We start from the raw sequence: 14,361 nt of genomic DNA, 5'->3' as shown, positions 1-14,361 counted from the left end.
CATTACAGGATGTTGACACCGTGTCTCCCTTTTCCCCTACCAAGGCAGTGTCTGCAAACATTGCTTTATATGTGATAAATCTGATCTAATATTTCAGTGAAACACATGAAACATTTATATTATCGTTGTTTCTCTCTATGCCAGTGAAGGAGCCATCGATAATTATTTCTGTGCTAAATGCTTTTTAGAACAAATTAAATATACTAGATTTTTTTAAAATGTCAATTGTTGTTGCCCAAATCTAATTAAGGAAGACTAAGGCTGTGGATATATTGCTATAATATTGACATAATGATATAAGACTCGATATCATCTAAGATTTTGGATACTGTAATATTGTGATAGGGCATGAAGTGTTATCTTTTCTTAGTTTTAATGGCTACATTACAGTACATGGATACAATTTTATTAACTTATTAGCATTGTAGCTGTTCTATTGTGCCTCTACCCGCTTGGTCATCATATCAACATTACTAATGATTGTTTATCGAAGCACTCTTGTGTGTAAATATCTTATATAAGCACCAGCAGCCATCCCTACAATATCATCAAAATACTGATCTAAGTATTTGGTCTAAGACATAGTGATATTTGATTCAATCCATATAGCCCATCCTTAATCTGATACTTTAACAGTTCTGCCTTATTTAGGCTACATGGAAGAATTAAGGAAGACACTCTAGTAGTTCCTAAAGAATCATGTCTCTCATTGTACAAGCTGCACAAGCTTCCACCAGTTCCATAAAAATCTCATAAAGTCCCTGTTGATTTTCAACTGGATACCACTGAGCGGATGTTCTGATAACCCCCCTCATAGGCTATGCAGAGGTGTAAAATTTGGGACAAGGTCACTATGGCTGAGCACAGAACCTACCATAGTACCTTACAATTTGGATTAGAGATGTTCAAGCTCTGCTCCAAATACAACATAAGAAAATCCGCTCCAAACCCAGTGCATTAAAAGGTGGCCACCTACATACTTAAATTTGTAACTGGTAACAATGTAACTTGTAAATTGTAACAGTGGAAGAAGCTGGTAACACTGTAACTTGTAAATTGTAACAGTGCAAAACCGACAATTTATGGATTATATCATAATCTATTCCATCATATTCCTATAGTTTACTGGTACTTTTCTATGTGTTAGCCTCTACATTCCATACAGCAGACCCTGTTGAATGAATAAGTGTTATAAATCTACAACTAATTTGAGCAATATGAGCGATATGTTCAAAACTTCAAAAGAAAGAAGTCTTTTGTTATAATGCAAAATGTTTCTGAGCAATCCAACATTAACTGTTATGTGATAGTTCTGATTTTTTTTTCCCAAGGTAACCCTTGTCTTATGTAATCTTTTGCTCTACAAAATTAGTGGTTTGTACAAGACGTGAAATTAATTGACAACTAATAGTGCCATCACAAACAGCCTTAGTAGGACATCCCTGGAAAGTCCCAAAGCTGTGTACATTTTCATAAGCAATCATCCACAAAAATTGGTACCTATATACAACAAAATGCTCAAGACCTACCTTATGTATCCCCTCCACTTCAAATCCATTAAGGTTCGCATAAAGAGAGTGGTGCCTCTTGCCAAGCATTGATGATGGAGTAAGATTAGTAGTGGTAGGGACTGCCTTGTTCAGAAGTTCATGGTGGCCATCCTGATCTTCTGACCTCTTCAACTCCGGCTGTTGTGACCCTAGGACTTCAGCCTCCTCATGGCTCTCCATCTCTCTATCTGCCGATGCAGGCCCAGGCTGCTCAGGCCGAGTGCACAGGTCATACATCACTCTCTGTCAAAGTCAGATAGCGCAGTTGGGATCAATATGACTAAATGATGTGCCTAGCCAAGACCAAGCCATCACAGGCTTTTCATTTGCTAAAGGAGAATTACATGGATCAGCTGCAGCAGGCTCAATTCAAAATGACAAAGATGTCACTGTGTTCTTTTCCTTGCCCTCCTCCTTCTCCAACAGTTTACAAAAAAGAGTAATTCATCAGGACTAACTTGAAGGGTCTGAGACCAAAACAAAGCACTATAACTACCATGATTGTCATTACGAAATACGAGGCCTCATTTGTAAATCCCAGACGAAGAGGAAGGAGGATTTCACAATTAACAAAAATAGCACAAGCGATGGTCTTGTTCCTTACATAGAATATTCCTTATTACAAAAGGGCATGTGCCAAATCTAAGACAAACCCAGATATAGATGACCCAGGAGTCAGAAAGTACCCCCTCCTTCCCTTCCCTGTGACGTTTTCCAAAAAGAGGACAATCAGCTCTTGAGGGATATTACATATATTTGGCCTTGGTTTCTGACAGTAGTTCAATGAATGTCAACGTCCTTGTAGCGTTCTTCGACATACTGTGATTATTATTAATCACAACAGTGTAGCATGCAGATTCAGAGCCCCACTTACTACACTGGCAGAGCCTGGGTCTTCATGCCTTCCCACTCAGTCGTCGTCCTGTAGAGTAGAATGGATTTGTCATAGCTACTCGCCCAGAAATGGATATGGGAAAAGAGAGACCAGTCCAGTTCTTATTCCGAGCGACGCTGAAGCATCGCATGTAGGCCGAGATGAGAGAGCAAACAAGAACAGACGAGAGCGACAAATAGCGAGAACGATCTAACTAACAGGTCTCCACTCCAGTAACCATTCTCTCAGTGAGGCTGAGATGTGGGTGGCGTGTCGAGTCTTCAGCTGTACATTTGCCCTCATTGATGTGGCAGTCTCAAAAAGCATACCTTCTAAATCCAGTGTGACTTCATGAGCTGCCTAATCTCATCTCCGTTACAGCACCATAAAGGTGAAGAAAGAGGACGAAGGGAAAAATGTGTGTGTAAGACGGTGAGTGTTGGTGAGAGGAGGGGGGTAGGGAGGACTGCTTCCATCGTCCTATCACAAAAAGGCAGGCTCTGAGACGGGGCCCAATCATGACTGCGACTAGGGCTCGTTTCCATGGAGATGACGCTGGAATGATGTTGCCTGCCTATTGATTGTTCAAGAGGCAGGACACACTGCAACACAGGGTGGCTGCAGGAAGCAGACACAGGAACAAGTGTGTCCAGACTAATTCTATGATTTTCTACAGTTGTAAACTACAACACAAAACAGAGAGAAATAACATGAATGAGAAGGTGATGGGTGTTAGTGACGCTTTAGTACTGCAGCCGGCCACCCTGGTTGCCTTTTCACTGTTTAATTCTACAGCTGCATTTAATTTGTAAACATGGAAATTAAAAACATATAATAAAGCAATAAGAGTGAAGCTGCAACAAATTATTTTAATACACTGTGTATCACAATTCTATGGTGGTTTTACAAATTAACTTGTCATCTGAGCTGAACTCTCCCTCCGTTCCACCAGATTTATATCACCTAAAAGACCTCTCAGCTACTGCAGCTAATTGCGTATCAACTGAGCAAGCCTAAAGGAATATATGAGAGCCTTAGAGATAATATCACTTAGTAATTCACAGTTGGTAAACTAGAATTACAGATTCATTTTGGGTATCATTCTAAACCACTCTTAACAAGGTCAAAATGTATTAACCAATATGATACTTTACAGGTCAAGTATTGCTTTCTAAAGCTTCATTAGACTGTGGCTGCTTTGAAGGACTTCATCTTTATTATATATTATATATTATTATATATTTACTATCATTGCCACTATTCAGTCTACCATTGTAGTCAACACTGGCACTATCACATTTCAACACTGCTTCACACTGAGGAGAAATGACATTCATTTTCCCTCAACTGCATTTCATCCCAATTTAAATGCATAGGAGAAAGATTTTTTTTCAAACAGTAATTCTGTGGATAGGGGTTGATTTAGATAGACAATAAACCTAAAGAGTATCCACCAGACAGAGCAAGCCCATGCATATTGCAAATCTCTCACAGCAACAAGCTCCCTTTTTCCTCTCACACTGCATTTCATCATTTCTGTCCATTTAAACTTTAATTACAGTGCGCTCACGAGACCATGACCTCAGTATTGAATGAAACCAACCCTGACATGTACTCCACTGAACCCTATTTCTATTCTGCTGCACTTTCTTTCCTAGTTTAATTTAACTGCCTGAATGGGATGAGAAGTGCTCATAATAAAACAACCTGGAAAGTATAGAATATGTGAGAGAGGAACAACCACTGCACCCAAGACTGCCACCAGCACAAATGCTCTTATCAGATGTTGTACACAGCACACACATAGTACATAAAAACAAACTCAACAAAGAGCACTGTGTTTCCAAGATTTGTCCTCACTCAATAAGTGTATTTTTTTTTCTTTTCTAGGCCAAAAACCAAAAGGCTTTGACATATTGGCATTAAATCACAGTTGGTGTGCTGTTTCTCGGTTTCTCAGTTTTTGTTAAGTAATTAAAAAATGTTTTCCAGTTAAGTGGTAAATTAATGTACTTTACCTCTGTATTTCCAGTCTTCTGGAACAGAGGGCATCATTTATCTGCTGTAATTTACTCTTGGTAACCCTTTCCCTTGCCTGCATTCATTTATTCAGTACTTACATACCAGTGATTAACACTCATTATCAAACAAATTCACCATACATTTCAGAGGTGAAAAAAAAAAAAAAAAAAAAAAGCCAACAACAGCCACATGCTGTCAACCTATGGGGAAATCTGTAGATTAAAAAAAGTATATGTAATAGAGTAGCAAGGAGCCATTCTCATTCTCAGTCAGCAAAACCTAATGCATGTCAAACAGCATGTGCTCTGTGCAGCCCTCAGCCTGAGCCAGACCCATCATGGTTCAGTGGTATTGACATGCTGTCACACTGACACACTCAGTGTCTCCCTGTCTGCCTGCCACGAGACTGAAGAGCTTGCTCACAGTGAAACACATTTGATATTAAAGTCTCTCTCTCAAAAAAGGATAGAGAGGGAAAGGAGTGTCTCTGAAATTTGACTTTAAGTTTAGCAGCTTGTGAGATAGCTAACTTTCTGAGGACTGAGGAAGATCATAAATGGAGGGTGGATTTTATTTCCCTGGACAAACACAACTGATCTTTAGGTAGACCTGCCTCCTTGGAGGTTTATTTTCAGCCTTTATTTAGTCCTGAAGTAGTACTAATCCTTGTTCTGGAAACCAATTAATAAAATTTAGGATTAAGCTAAACCTTGGACTATTGAATCCATGATGCATAAAATATATAGTGGTAAAGGTTAAAAGGGCATTTTAGCTGGGGACAACGGTGAGTTCCTATCCAGGAAACTGGCCCTTAGTGACTGCAGTGTGAGGGAAATCCTGACCACAGAGCCAGACATTGTTTCTGCATGACTTGACCACTTTTTTCTCTTCCTCCCTCATTTGTGTCTTCAGAATCGAGTGGCATATGAAAGCTAGAGGGCTGTTAACGCCCAATATATAATTGACATGTGGCATACCCTGTCAAACCACAAATGGCTTTGTTTACACAGTGATTCAGTGGCTTGAGTCAGTTTTTATGCTCTAAAATTTAATGAATAAGTTCACAGGTTAAGGGCAGGCAGATTGAAATGTAAAATTTTAAATGCATTTTGAGACTCTTAAAGCTTTGCTTAAAGTTGCCCTGTTTTCCAATCTTTAAAAGAGACCTGAAGGGTATTTCACAAAGCAGGAGTAGCAAGTTAGCAAGTTAACTTGCTGTTATTCAGTAACTTCAGAATTTTGTTTTTATTATCGGCAATAATCAATAAGTATGCCTGAATAATATTCCTAAAGCTAAAATTCAAATCTCGTTCTACAGGTAGAAATCAGTATCACCGGTAGGGGCACCCTAGTGGCTTCACTGGTACAATGTATACCTGTACCATGTATCTAATCAGCAGAGCTTTTATGTCTATATGATAAATTTGTCTCTGTCATTAAGAATTGACTATCTACAAATGTTCATATCTAGAATGCACTTTAAGTTTGAAGAGCAAACATTTCTACATAGTGCATATATAAGAGGTTGTTCAGCAACATAAAACAGATGTCAGACAAAATGCTTTTTTTTTTTTTTTTGAGCAAATATAGAAAAGGTGGCAGACATACAGTAGGAACACAAACTGTGCAAAACTGGTATAACTTGGTCCATGCTCCAGATGATGCTTTGGCACACTTGTCATCTTTTGAATAACTTAGGTTGAGTGTATGCCAGTTATTCTGATGTCAAAGGTGATGACTTTCAAGTGTTGTGCATAAGAAACATGAAGCACCCAAGAGGTCGGGCACTGCTGTTTGGATTCTGTCACACTTTGATTAATTATTCAATTTCCTCTCCATGAAAACTTGATCCAAACTGTAAGAGAAGGAAACACATTGACCCACTTCTGCCAGCCGTCTCCACAAAACAACAGGCATAAAACAGATCCACCCACACATGCTACCCCCTCCCCTCTGCCCATGTGGCAGGATTCCCTTTCTTTCAAAGCCTTTCTGCCTCTGCCAATGAAATTCGGAAATTCACAATGTCAAAGATGTATTACTTCAGCATACAACTCAAATGTTTAAAAGATGCTTAGTTCTCTGTTTTACAAGCAAGCTTCTAGTTTATGTATAATTGGAAATAAATTCCTCATAAAAACAGTAACAGGCTATTGTTTTGTTCTCCATCTTTCTAAATCTTCCACCCTCCACTGCTGCACTTTTACAAAATTGCAGTGCCAGAGGATGGTGACACATCTCCAGTCCTCTTTGGAGGAGTGAACAAGCTCAAACAGAAGAGAAACTGTTTGACAGTTCTAGACAGACACAAATGTCTTTCCCTGAGTGGAGCTACCTGTGATGCCTATGAAAAAATAGTGATTACATGTAGGCCAACACTGACAGAAACATAACAAGAATAGCTTATTAATACCGAATTCCTTAGTTATTCCAAGCAGTGATCACAACACGGCCACAGTCATAATCTAAATGTTTCCAAGGTGTTTTGGTAGTAAGTAAATTATGAGGCTTCTCGGGCAATGCTTGGCAAGACATCATTTATATTTGGAAGGACGAGCCAAGCCCCAATGCAGTACAAATCATACTTTAATATTTTATCTAATTCTTAATATTTTAAAGCTATCTTAAGCAACAGAGCATGGCGTGATGGATATTTTACGTCTGCTTTGCTACCACGGAGCCTAGCTGGGAGTCTGAAAGCCCTTGCAATACCTTGCATTTTGTCTAATGTTCAGTCTGGACAAGCATTTTACAAGCTGTAGTTTTATACTTAAAGCAATTCTGATAACCTAATTTTGTTCTTCCATAAAAACAAATAGCATCCCGTGTCTGTCTTGTTGATGATGATTCAACCAATTGTGTCAAAATGTCCACTATTAGGACTACTATAAGGACCCCTTATAATATTCCATTCCACTGATGAAACAGTCCTTGCCATCTCAAGGTGAGAAGCGTGTGGGTTTCAGGAATATCTACCTACTTTCCACTTTTAAGGTATAACCATATGAGAATTATGCTTAAAATCAAATTACTTCCTTTATATCACTTTCTGAGCTGCACCTTTGTAATGTATATGCAGCGTTTCTTCTGTAAATTTTGCACAGCTGTGATGCTTTTGAGTAACATTTCTACATTTGTCCCATATATGTTACTGTTATGGCTTACATTACTATTCAAGTTGAGGTTCTAGTGCTAAAAATATTTTTAATTATAATATAGTCATTACTTCACTTCACTTTTCAGACAGATGAATATACAGGATACGTTTTAATAATGTAACCTAAATTAGCATCATTAAGGGTTTGACAGTCTGTGTGAGTGTGTGAAGTGAAGCTACCAAAGCAGAGCACAAAGCAACACTCAGTACAGCAAAATGTACTCTCCCAATCTACAAAACTGCTGCAAGCATGCATACACAGTACATACACAATGTGCACTCATAATTTTTTTATGAGGATAAAAAAAGAAAGAAATACAAAATAAATTTCCCAAACCAGTGCATGCTTGTACCTCATTAAATGGAACAGGGACAAAATGGCTGTTAATTTTAGTATGAACTTTCCCACTAATGATAAAAGCAAAGCACGAGTAGCTTGTACATTACTTGTGGTTTAGATCTCCACCTGCCCAAAGGCAAGAAACACCATGTGATGACTGATAAATAAATAAACAAATGGGATCTGGGACCCATGTGCCTTCTACATACACTATATTACCAAAAGTATTCGCTCACCTGCCTTTACTCATATTATGAACTGATGTGCCATCCCATTCCTAACCCACAGAGTTCAATATGATGTCGGTCCACCTTTTGCAGCTATTACAGCTTCAACTCTTCTGGGAAGACTGTCCACAAGGTTGAGGAGAGTGTTTATAGGAATTTTTGACCATTCTTCCAAAAGCGCATTGGTGAGGTCACACACTGATGTTGGTCGAGAAGGCCTGGCTCTCAGTCTCCGCTCTAATTCATCCCAAAGGTGTTCTATCGGGTTCAGGTCAGGACTCTGTGCAGGCCAGTCAAGTTCATCCACACCAGACTCTGTCATCCATGTCTTTATGGACCTTGCTTTGTGCACTGGTGCACAGTCATGTTGGAAGAGGAAGGGGCCCCGCTCCAAACTGTTCCCACAAGGTTGGGAGCATGGAATTGTCCAAAATGTTTTGGTATCCTGAAGCATTCAAAGTTCCTTTCACTGGAACTAAGGGGCCAAGCCCAGCTCCTGAAAAACAACCCCACACCATAATTCCTCCTCCACCAAATTTCACAGTCGGCACAATGCAGTCTGAAATGTACCGTTCTCCTGGCAACCTCCAAACCCAGACTCGTCCATCAGATTGCCAGATGGAAAAGCGTGATTCATCACTCCAGAGAACGCGTCTCCACTGCTCTAGAGGCCAGTGGCGGCGTGCTTTACACCATTGCATCCGACGCTTTGCATTGCACTTGGTGATGTGTGGCTTGGCTGCAGCTGCTCGGCCATGGAAACCCATTCCATGAAGCTCTCTGCGTACTGTACTTGGGCTAATCTGAAGGTCACATGAAGTTTGTAGCTCTGTAGCAATTGACTGTGCAGAAAGTCGGTGACCTCTTTGCACTATGCGCTTCAGCATCCGCTGACCCCTCTCCGTCACTTTACGTGGCCTACCACTTCGTGGCTGAGTTGCTGTTGTTCCCAAACGCTTCCATTTTGTTATAATAGAGCTGACAGTTGACTGTGGAATATTTAGGAGCGAGGAAATTTCACGACTGGATTTGTTGCACAGGTGGCATCCTATGACAGTTCCACGCTGGAATTCACTGAGCTCCTGAGAGCGGCCCATTCTTTCACAAATGTCTTGTTTCACGGTCTGCATGCCTGAGTGCTTGATTTTATACACCTGTGGCCAGGCCAAGTGATTAGGACACCTGATTCTGATCATTTGAATGGGTGAGCGAATACTTTTGGTAATATAGTGTATATGCAGCACTTTTGCTTAGGTACAGTCTGCAAAATTATATAGATTCAAAATAAAAAATACAGTGTACTGATTTGCAAGCAAGCTCTGAATGATAGTGCATTTTTTTTCAAATGCCTGCCACTATCTTTGCGCTTTCCTTACTATATAGCTCCTTTGAGAGCATAACCCAACACTAGACAAAAGCTTACTTTCTGAGTAAAAAAAAACCATTGAAAATATTGAAGAGTACATGGTTCTACTATTTTAAATAAAGCACAAAAATGTCAGGAATGTGGAAATGTTACCAGCTTACCTCCCCCATGTTTTTTCCCAAGCATTTGGAAGGAGATGACCTGTCTGACCCCGAAGACCCAGAGGGATGGTGGTCACAGCTTGCATGAGGAGAGCTCTCAGAGTGGCAGGTGTCCGGAGAGCTGCTACGACAGGTGTCCCCTACCACAATGGTGGAGCAGAGGTCAGCTGCAGAGACGTGCCTCCCTAAAGGCTGTTTTGGACCCTCTTGTCTGGTTTTCTTCTTAGGTGAGCAAGAGGCCCTCTGGGATTTCTGAGATGAGGTCCGGGAATAAGTTAGAGGAGGCCCTGTCTGACAGAAGCCATGGCTGCCTACCTGAGATGGGATTCTTATGAGACTTTTAAATGTGTGGCTTAGATGCCCTGCTCTCTGCCCCCCCTTCAAGAGTCTTCTGTGGGCCTCTAGCAAGTGGCAAAGAAAGAACGCCTTCTCCAGCTCCAATTCCTGTCTGTGATGCAGTTTATAGACCGCCTGCTCGCCATTTATCTTCTCATACAGTGTCAGCAGCAACTGCTCTAGGTTCTGATAAGTTTCTCCACGGCCCAGACGAACAGCATCTTTCCCTGCTGTTTCAACTTTACTATGTAGTCCACTGTCTGTAGTGTTCACCTTTTTAGCCAGCCAAAGCTGGCGGGTGTCGGGACGCCTGACAGTGCCTTTTTGGCACTCATGCCTGGCAGTCAGCTCCCTCAGGGCCCTCTGCTGCTCCCTCTCTGCCTCTTCCCGCAGGTGCCTCAGCTCCACACAGAAGTCCCGGCGGGCCTGCTGTCTTCGGTTCTTCTCTGCTTCCAAATCAGCACGCAATCTCTCTAGCTCTCGTCCATGGTCCGTCTGGCCCTGGCATGGTTTCTTGGATGACAGTGGCAGTGGGTTAGCCCTGTCTTTCCTCATGATGCCACACTCACAGCACACCAGACAAGAAAGGAGCGAGACCTAATCATTTCAATAGAGGGGCCATGCAGCAGAACTGAGAGGAATTATTACTGATCTGATGAAGTGCAGATGGGTGATGGGTGGTTATCAAACATGCAGCATGCAATTACAACATCAGGTCACTGAAAAGATGAGACACAATGGAGGAAATCAGAGGTTTAGAGGCATGTACAGGTATTTTCAAAAGCTTGGAACACAACACTTAAGTATGGTGAAGACACAGAAGGTGATTACTGTGACAGCAATTTGATTAAGAGGTTTAGGATAGTTAAGATAATTAAGGAACTACACCAATACAAGTGTAGTGAATAAAGGTATATAAATGAGAAATTTGCCTTAAAAACGTTTTCATCATGCATAGGGCGCAGAGAAATCTGTATCAGCCTGCAAACAGTTATCTGAATTCAAGTTTCACGCTGAACAAGCTGGCCATTGAATGCTTTATTACTGGCACTAATCACGTTAATAAGCATGACTGTGACATTACCCTACTTTTTTATTTGCATGCATAAACTGACACAACCTGGATCAATGAGACATGCCCGCATCTACGCAAATTTGAGGCGGACAAGGTTGACAGCCTTCAGTTGCTCAGACTAGACTATAACATAAAGACACAATATCATTTATCAATTTAAATGACAGTTACACCGTTTTACAGAACGGCAGTAGGTTAACAATGCAACAAGTACATTTTCACTAAAATGTTCAAATAACATTGTACCGTTAACTACCATTTACACCCTGAACGAGGCTAACTCGCGTTAATGCAATCACTTCAGCCTAGCAGACACATTGCCGAGGTAATTAAAATTAGCTCCACTTAGCTGTGTCCATGGATGTATTTTTAACGAACAACGGTGTTGCGTTCACGTTACAGAATGGGGATGCACTGAGGTCAGTGGCTAATTAAGTAGACTACGTCAGCAAACAGAGTATTATTAATAAGAGGCCAGTCAAGTGATGTTAAAATGATGAATTAACGAGTGCACATGGGACAACAGTCGGTGTATGAAATAGTAAGCTGGCTATCGGCTAATACGCTTTTGCTAGCCAATGTTAGCTTAAGTTTTCTAGCCACAACTTGTAACAGCAGACTCACCTCTCAGCGAGTTAACGGTTTGAAAGTTTTCACAAAAATAGCTCGTGTTATCCTCTCCTAGACAAAGTGTTTTAGTCGACAGCAGAAATAGCTTAAAAACGCTGAGAGTGGTGGTGGTAAAATGACATTGCAACCATGCAAGACGGGGTTTGTTTATCTTTCACAGTCACCCGAGTCGTTTCAAACACACGGAGTCTCAGCGTCTCATCTCAGCTGTCCGGTCCAAGAATAGTGCTGCCTTCCCGTGCTCGTCCTAAGCTGGTATCAAACGCTTCTTATTAAAAATCTGCGCACTTACAGCCCTTATGTTAGCAACAGTTACAACACGAATTTGTCAACAGGTTTATTTTTGGTGTCTATTGTTTTGTTTTGTTTTGGAAATCAAACGTCACAGACCAACTTTGTGCTGAAGAGAACTGAAGAGGAGAACATATGTATCAACAATATATTTGAAGTTATTATTTATTATTCATCAGCCAAAAGTTGTGAATGAGCCTGTATCAGTTTTACCATTATAGTTGACACGATTCACATGCATCACAGAGAATTCAGAGGGTATTTACTGATTTGATGGGTTATTAATTGACCCTCCGCTGGTAATTGCAATATGTCCGAAAATACCTTAAGGCAACATGATAGTTAAGCTCGGCCGTCTTGCGTGGGATGGATGACCACTAGCGGCCACTGGCTGCCACTGCGCAAGCTGTAATTTGGTAAAATGGTTATTAAGCGTGAAACGGTTTTTGTCATCAGATGAAGGAGCTGGGAGAGTTTTTGTTTTATTTTTATGTTGCACATAGAAAAACAACATTCTACTGAATTTGTATTTGACTGAAATTGATTTGAATCATCTTGACTGATTTCAATAAGTTCTGAATCCTTTACTTTTTTGCCCTGAGAAATGCATGCCAGTGCTCCAGATAGAAGATTGAGGCTTTACTGTCATTGTACATAAAATGTGGCTGTGGCTGGCTTCTATACACATATAATCGTATAAAACCACTCTTTATACCTTGCTCAGTGTGACATTTTAACAAATCTTATCAGTTCTATTGTAAATGGGACAAAAACACAAAAGACAATGCAACTAAGGTGTATTGAAGGGGCCTGAAACTTTTGCATGCTCTTTTTTCTGTTTTAACACATGCCTAGTATTATTACTGTGCATTACTGTGCAAATGTAAATAAATAATAAAAAGAAAAAAATCCCACTTTGATTTATTTCTTTGCTGTTAAGTTAAAACTGAATAGAAAATGGTTCCCTGGAAATTTTCCTGTTATTTTTTGGATCAGTAAGCTTTCATTCACAAGGATGTTGATCAGGCTGATAGCAGAGCCCCGTCATTTGAGAGGAATGCTTTCCTGTGCCATTCACCCACACAGAAGCTGATTCAAGGCCTAGTTTGTAGCCTTTTACAGTAAGGAAGTGGTTAATCAGTCTCCATAGGGACATGATTATCAGTGACCATGCCTCGTCATGAAGTGTCCCTCTGGGATCAGGTTCATTTAGACGGGCAACAACAGCCCAGTCCAAAACAAGACACCTGACTTTGGCAATCCAATAGCAGCTTCCGTTAAGGAAATTGCAACTATTGTTGATATATGGTAAAACTGCGTTTTTCAAGGATGTAATTAACAACAGATCCCTTCCAGTCACCAGCCTCAATAACTGCAACATCACCATGTTGTGAATATAAATGAGCGTCCCTGTGGGTGCTTCGGTGTAGACCTGAGGTAACCCTAACCTCACCTGTTTGTGTAAAACACTATTGAACTGTCAGTGCCAGTATTGTGTTGGTTTGACAAATTCCAATATAACAATGCTTGGAGTTGTTTTTTTTACTGGCTATTTTCTTTCATCCAATATCAAATGTCATGTTATAGATACCTGCTTTAGTTGGTTTACGTGGAACATTGTGTTGTTAGGCTAAATAATTACACTCATATTAGTGCTGAATTGAATGATTGAAAGCAAGAACCATCACAGTAGGTTATTAGGACAACTGGGCTGTTGGTTTGGAGTTAAGACAGTTAAGCAGGTAAGTAAGCATCAGTAATCTGTGTAGTGAATCACTGAGTATTTGTAAATTAATGCATAAATCCTTAAAAACATTTTCTCTCTCTTTCATTCAAAGATGATGGAGAAATGCACCCCCCACCCAGTCCAACCTGCTCACACAGCACCCTGCCAAAACTCCTTGCCACCCCATGTGCAAATTTCTAGATACGACCGTGTATGCGACCACTTACACATAGATGTGTGTCAATTTCTATCAAAAGTCCAAGTCTTGGAGCGATAAATGAGGAGTTGGTGGACAAATGTGATGATGCCAAACACCACTGGCAATATCACTTTATCACTTGTGTAACTAGTTACCATCAGTGGAAGCCATTACAAGCAGAGGATTGACGAGTTTCCTTCTGCACAGGAAACTACCAGGAACCCCAGGCAATGATGTCATTCATTTGGATGCCAGGGGCAGTGATAACAGTCAAATGCCTTAAACAAACAAAGAATTACTTGATCCATTTCCTTAAAGTCACCCTCTATGCAGACCTGAATGAGGAACTGGATGTTTCCTTTTAGTTGTTCCTGATATCGACAGTGTCTTTGCAGATAAAGATCTGA

At 40.5% G+C, this 14,361-nt stretch overlaps 1 protein-coding gene across 2 annotated transcripts in view; it reads right to left on the bottom strand.

Annotated features, from left to right (window-relative positions):
- The window catches only part of tspoap1 (TSPO associated protein 1), an 82,487-nt gene extending 70,548 nt beyond the window's left edge, over nucleotides 1-11,939 (bottom strand). The window contains exons 1-3 of one of the 2 annotated variants that reach the window (XM_030068031.1): nucleotides 11,733-11,939; nucleotides 9,698-10,752; nucleotides 1,530-1,793 (exon numbers count right to left, since the gene is read on the bottom strand). In XM_030068031.1, the coding sequence (XP_029923891.1) occupies nucleotides 1,530-1,793; nucleotides 9,698-10,588 (1,155 nt within the window). In that variant the 5' untranslated portion in view covers nucleotides 10,589-10,752; nucleotides 11,733-11,939. The remainder of the gene's footprint in view (nucleotides 1-1,529; nucleotides 1,794-9,697; nucleotides 10,753-11,732) is intronic. The other variant, XM_030068032.1, reaches the window with a different exon arrangement.
- Between the last annotated feature and the right edge of the window lie 2,422 nt (nucleotides 11,940-14,361).

Source organism: Myripristis murdjan, chromosome 14 (genome assembly GCF_902150065.1).
Source record: "Myripristis murdjan chromosome 14, fMyrMur1.1, whole genome shotgun sequence".
Lineage (NCBI taxonomy): Eukaryota > Metazoa > Chordata > Actinopteri > Holocentriformes > Holocentridae > Myripristis > Myripristis murdjan.
The sequence above is the reverse complement of the archived record's forward strand: the minus strand, read 5'-3'. Positions and strand labels throughout refer to the sequence as shown.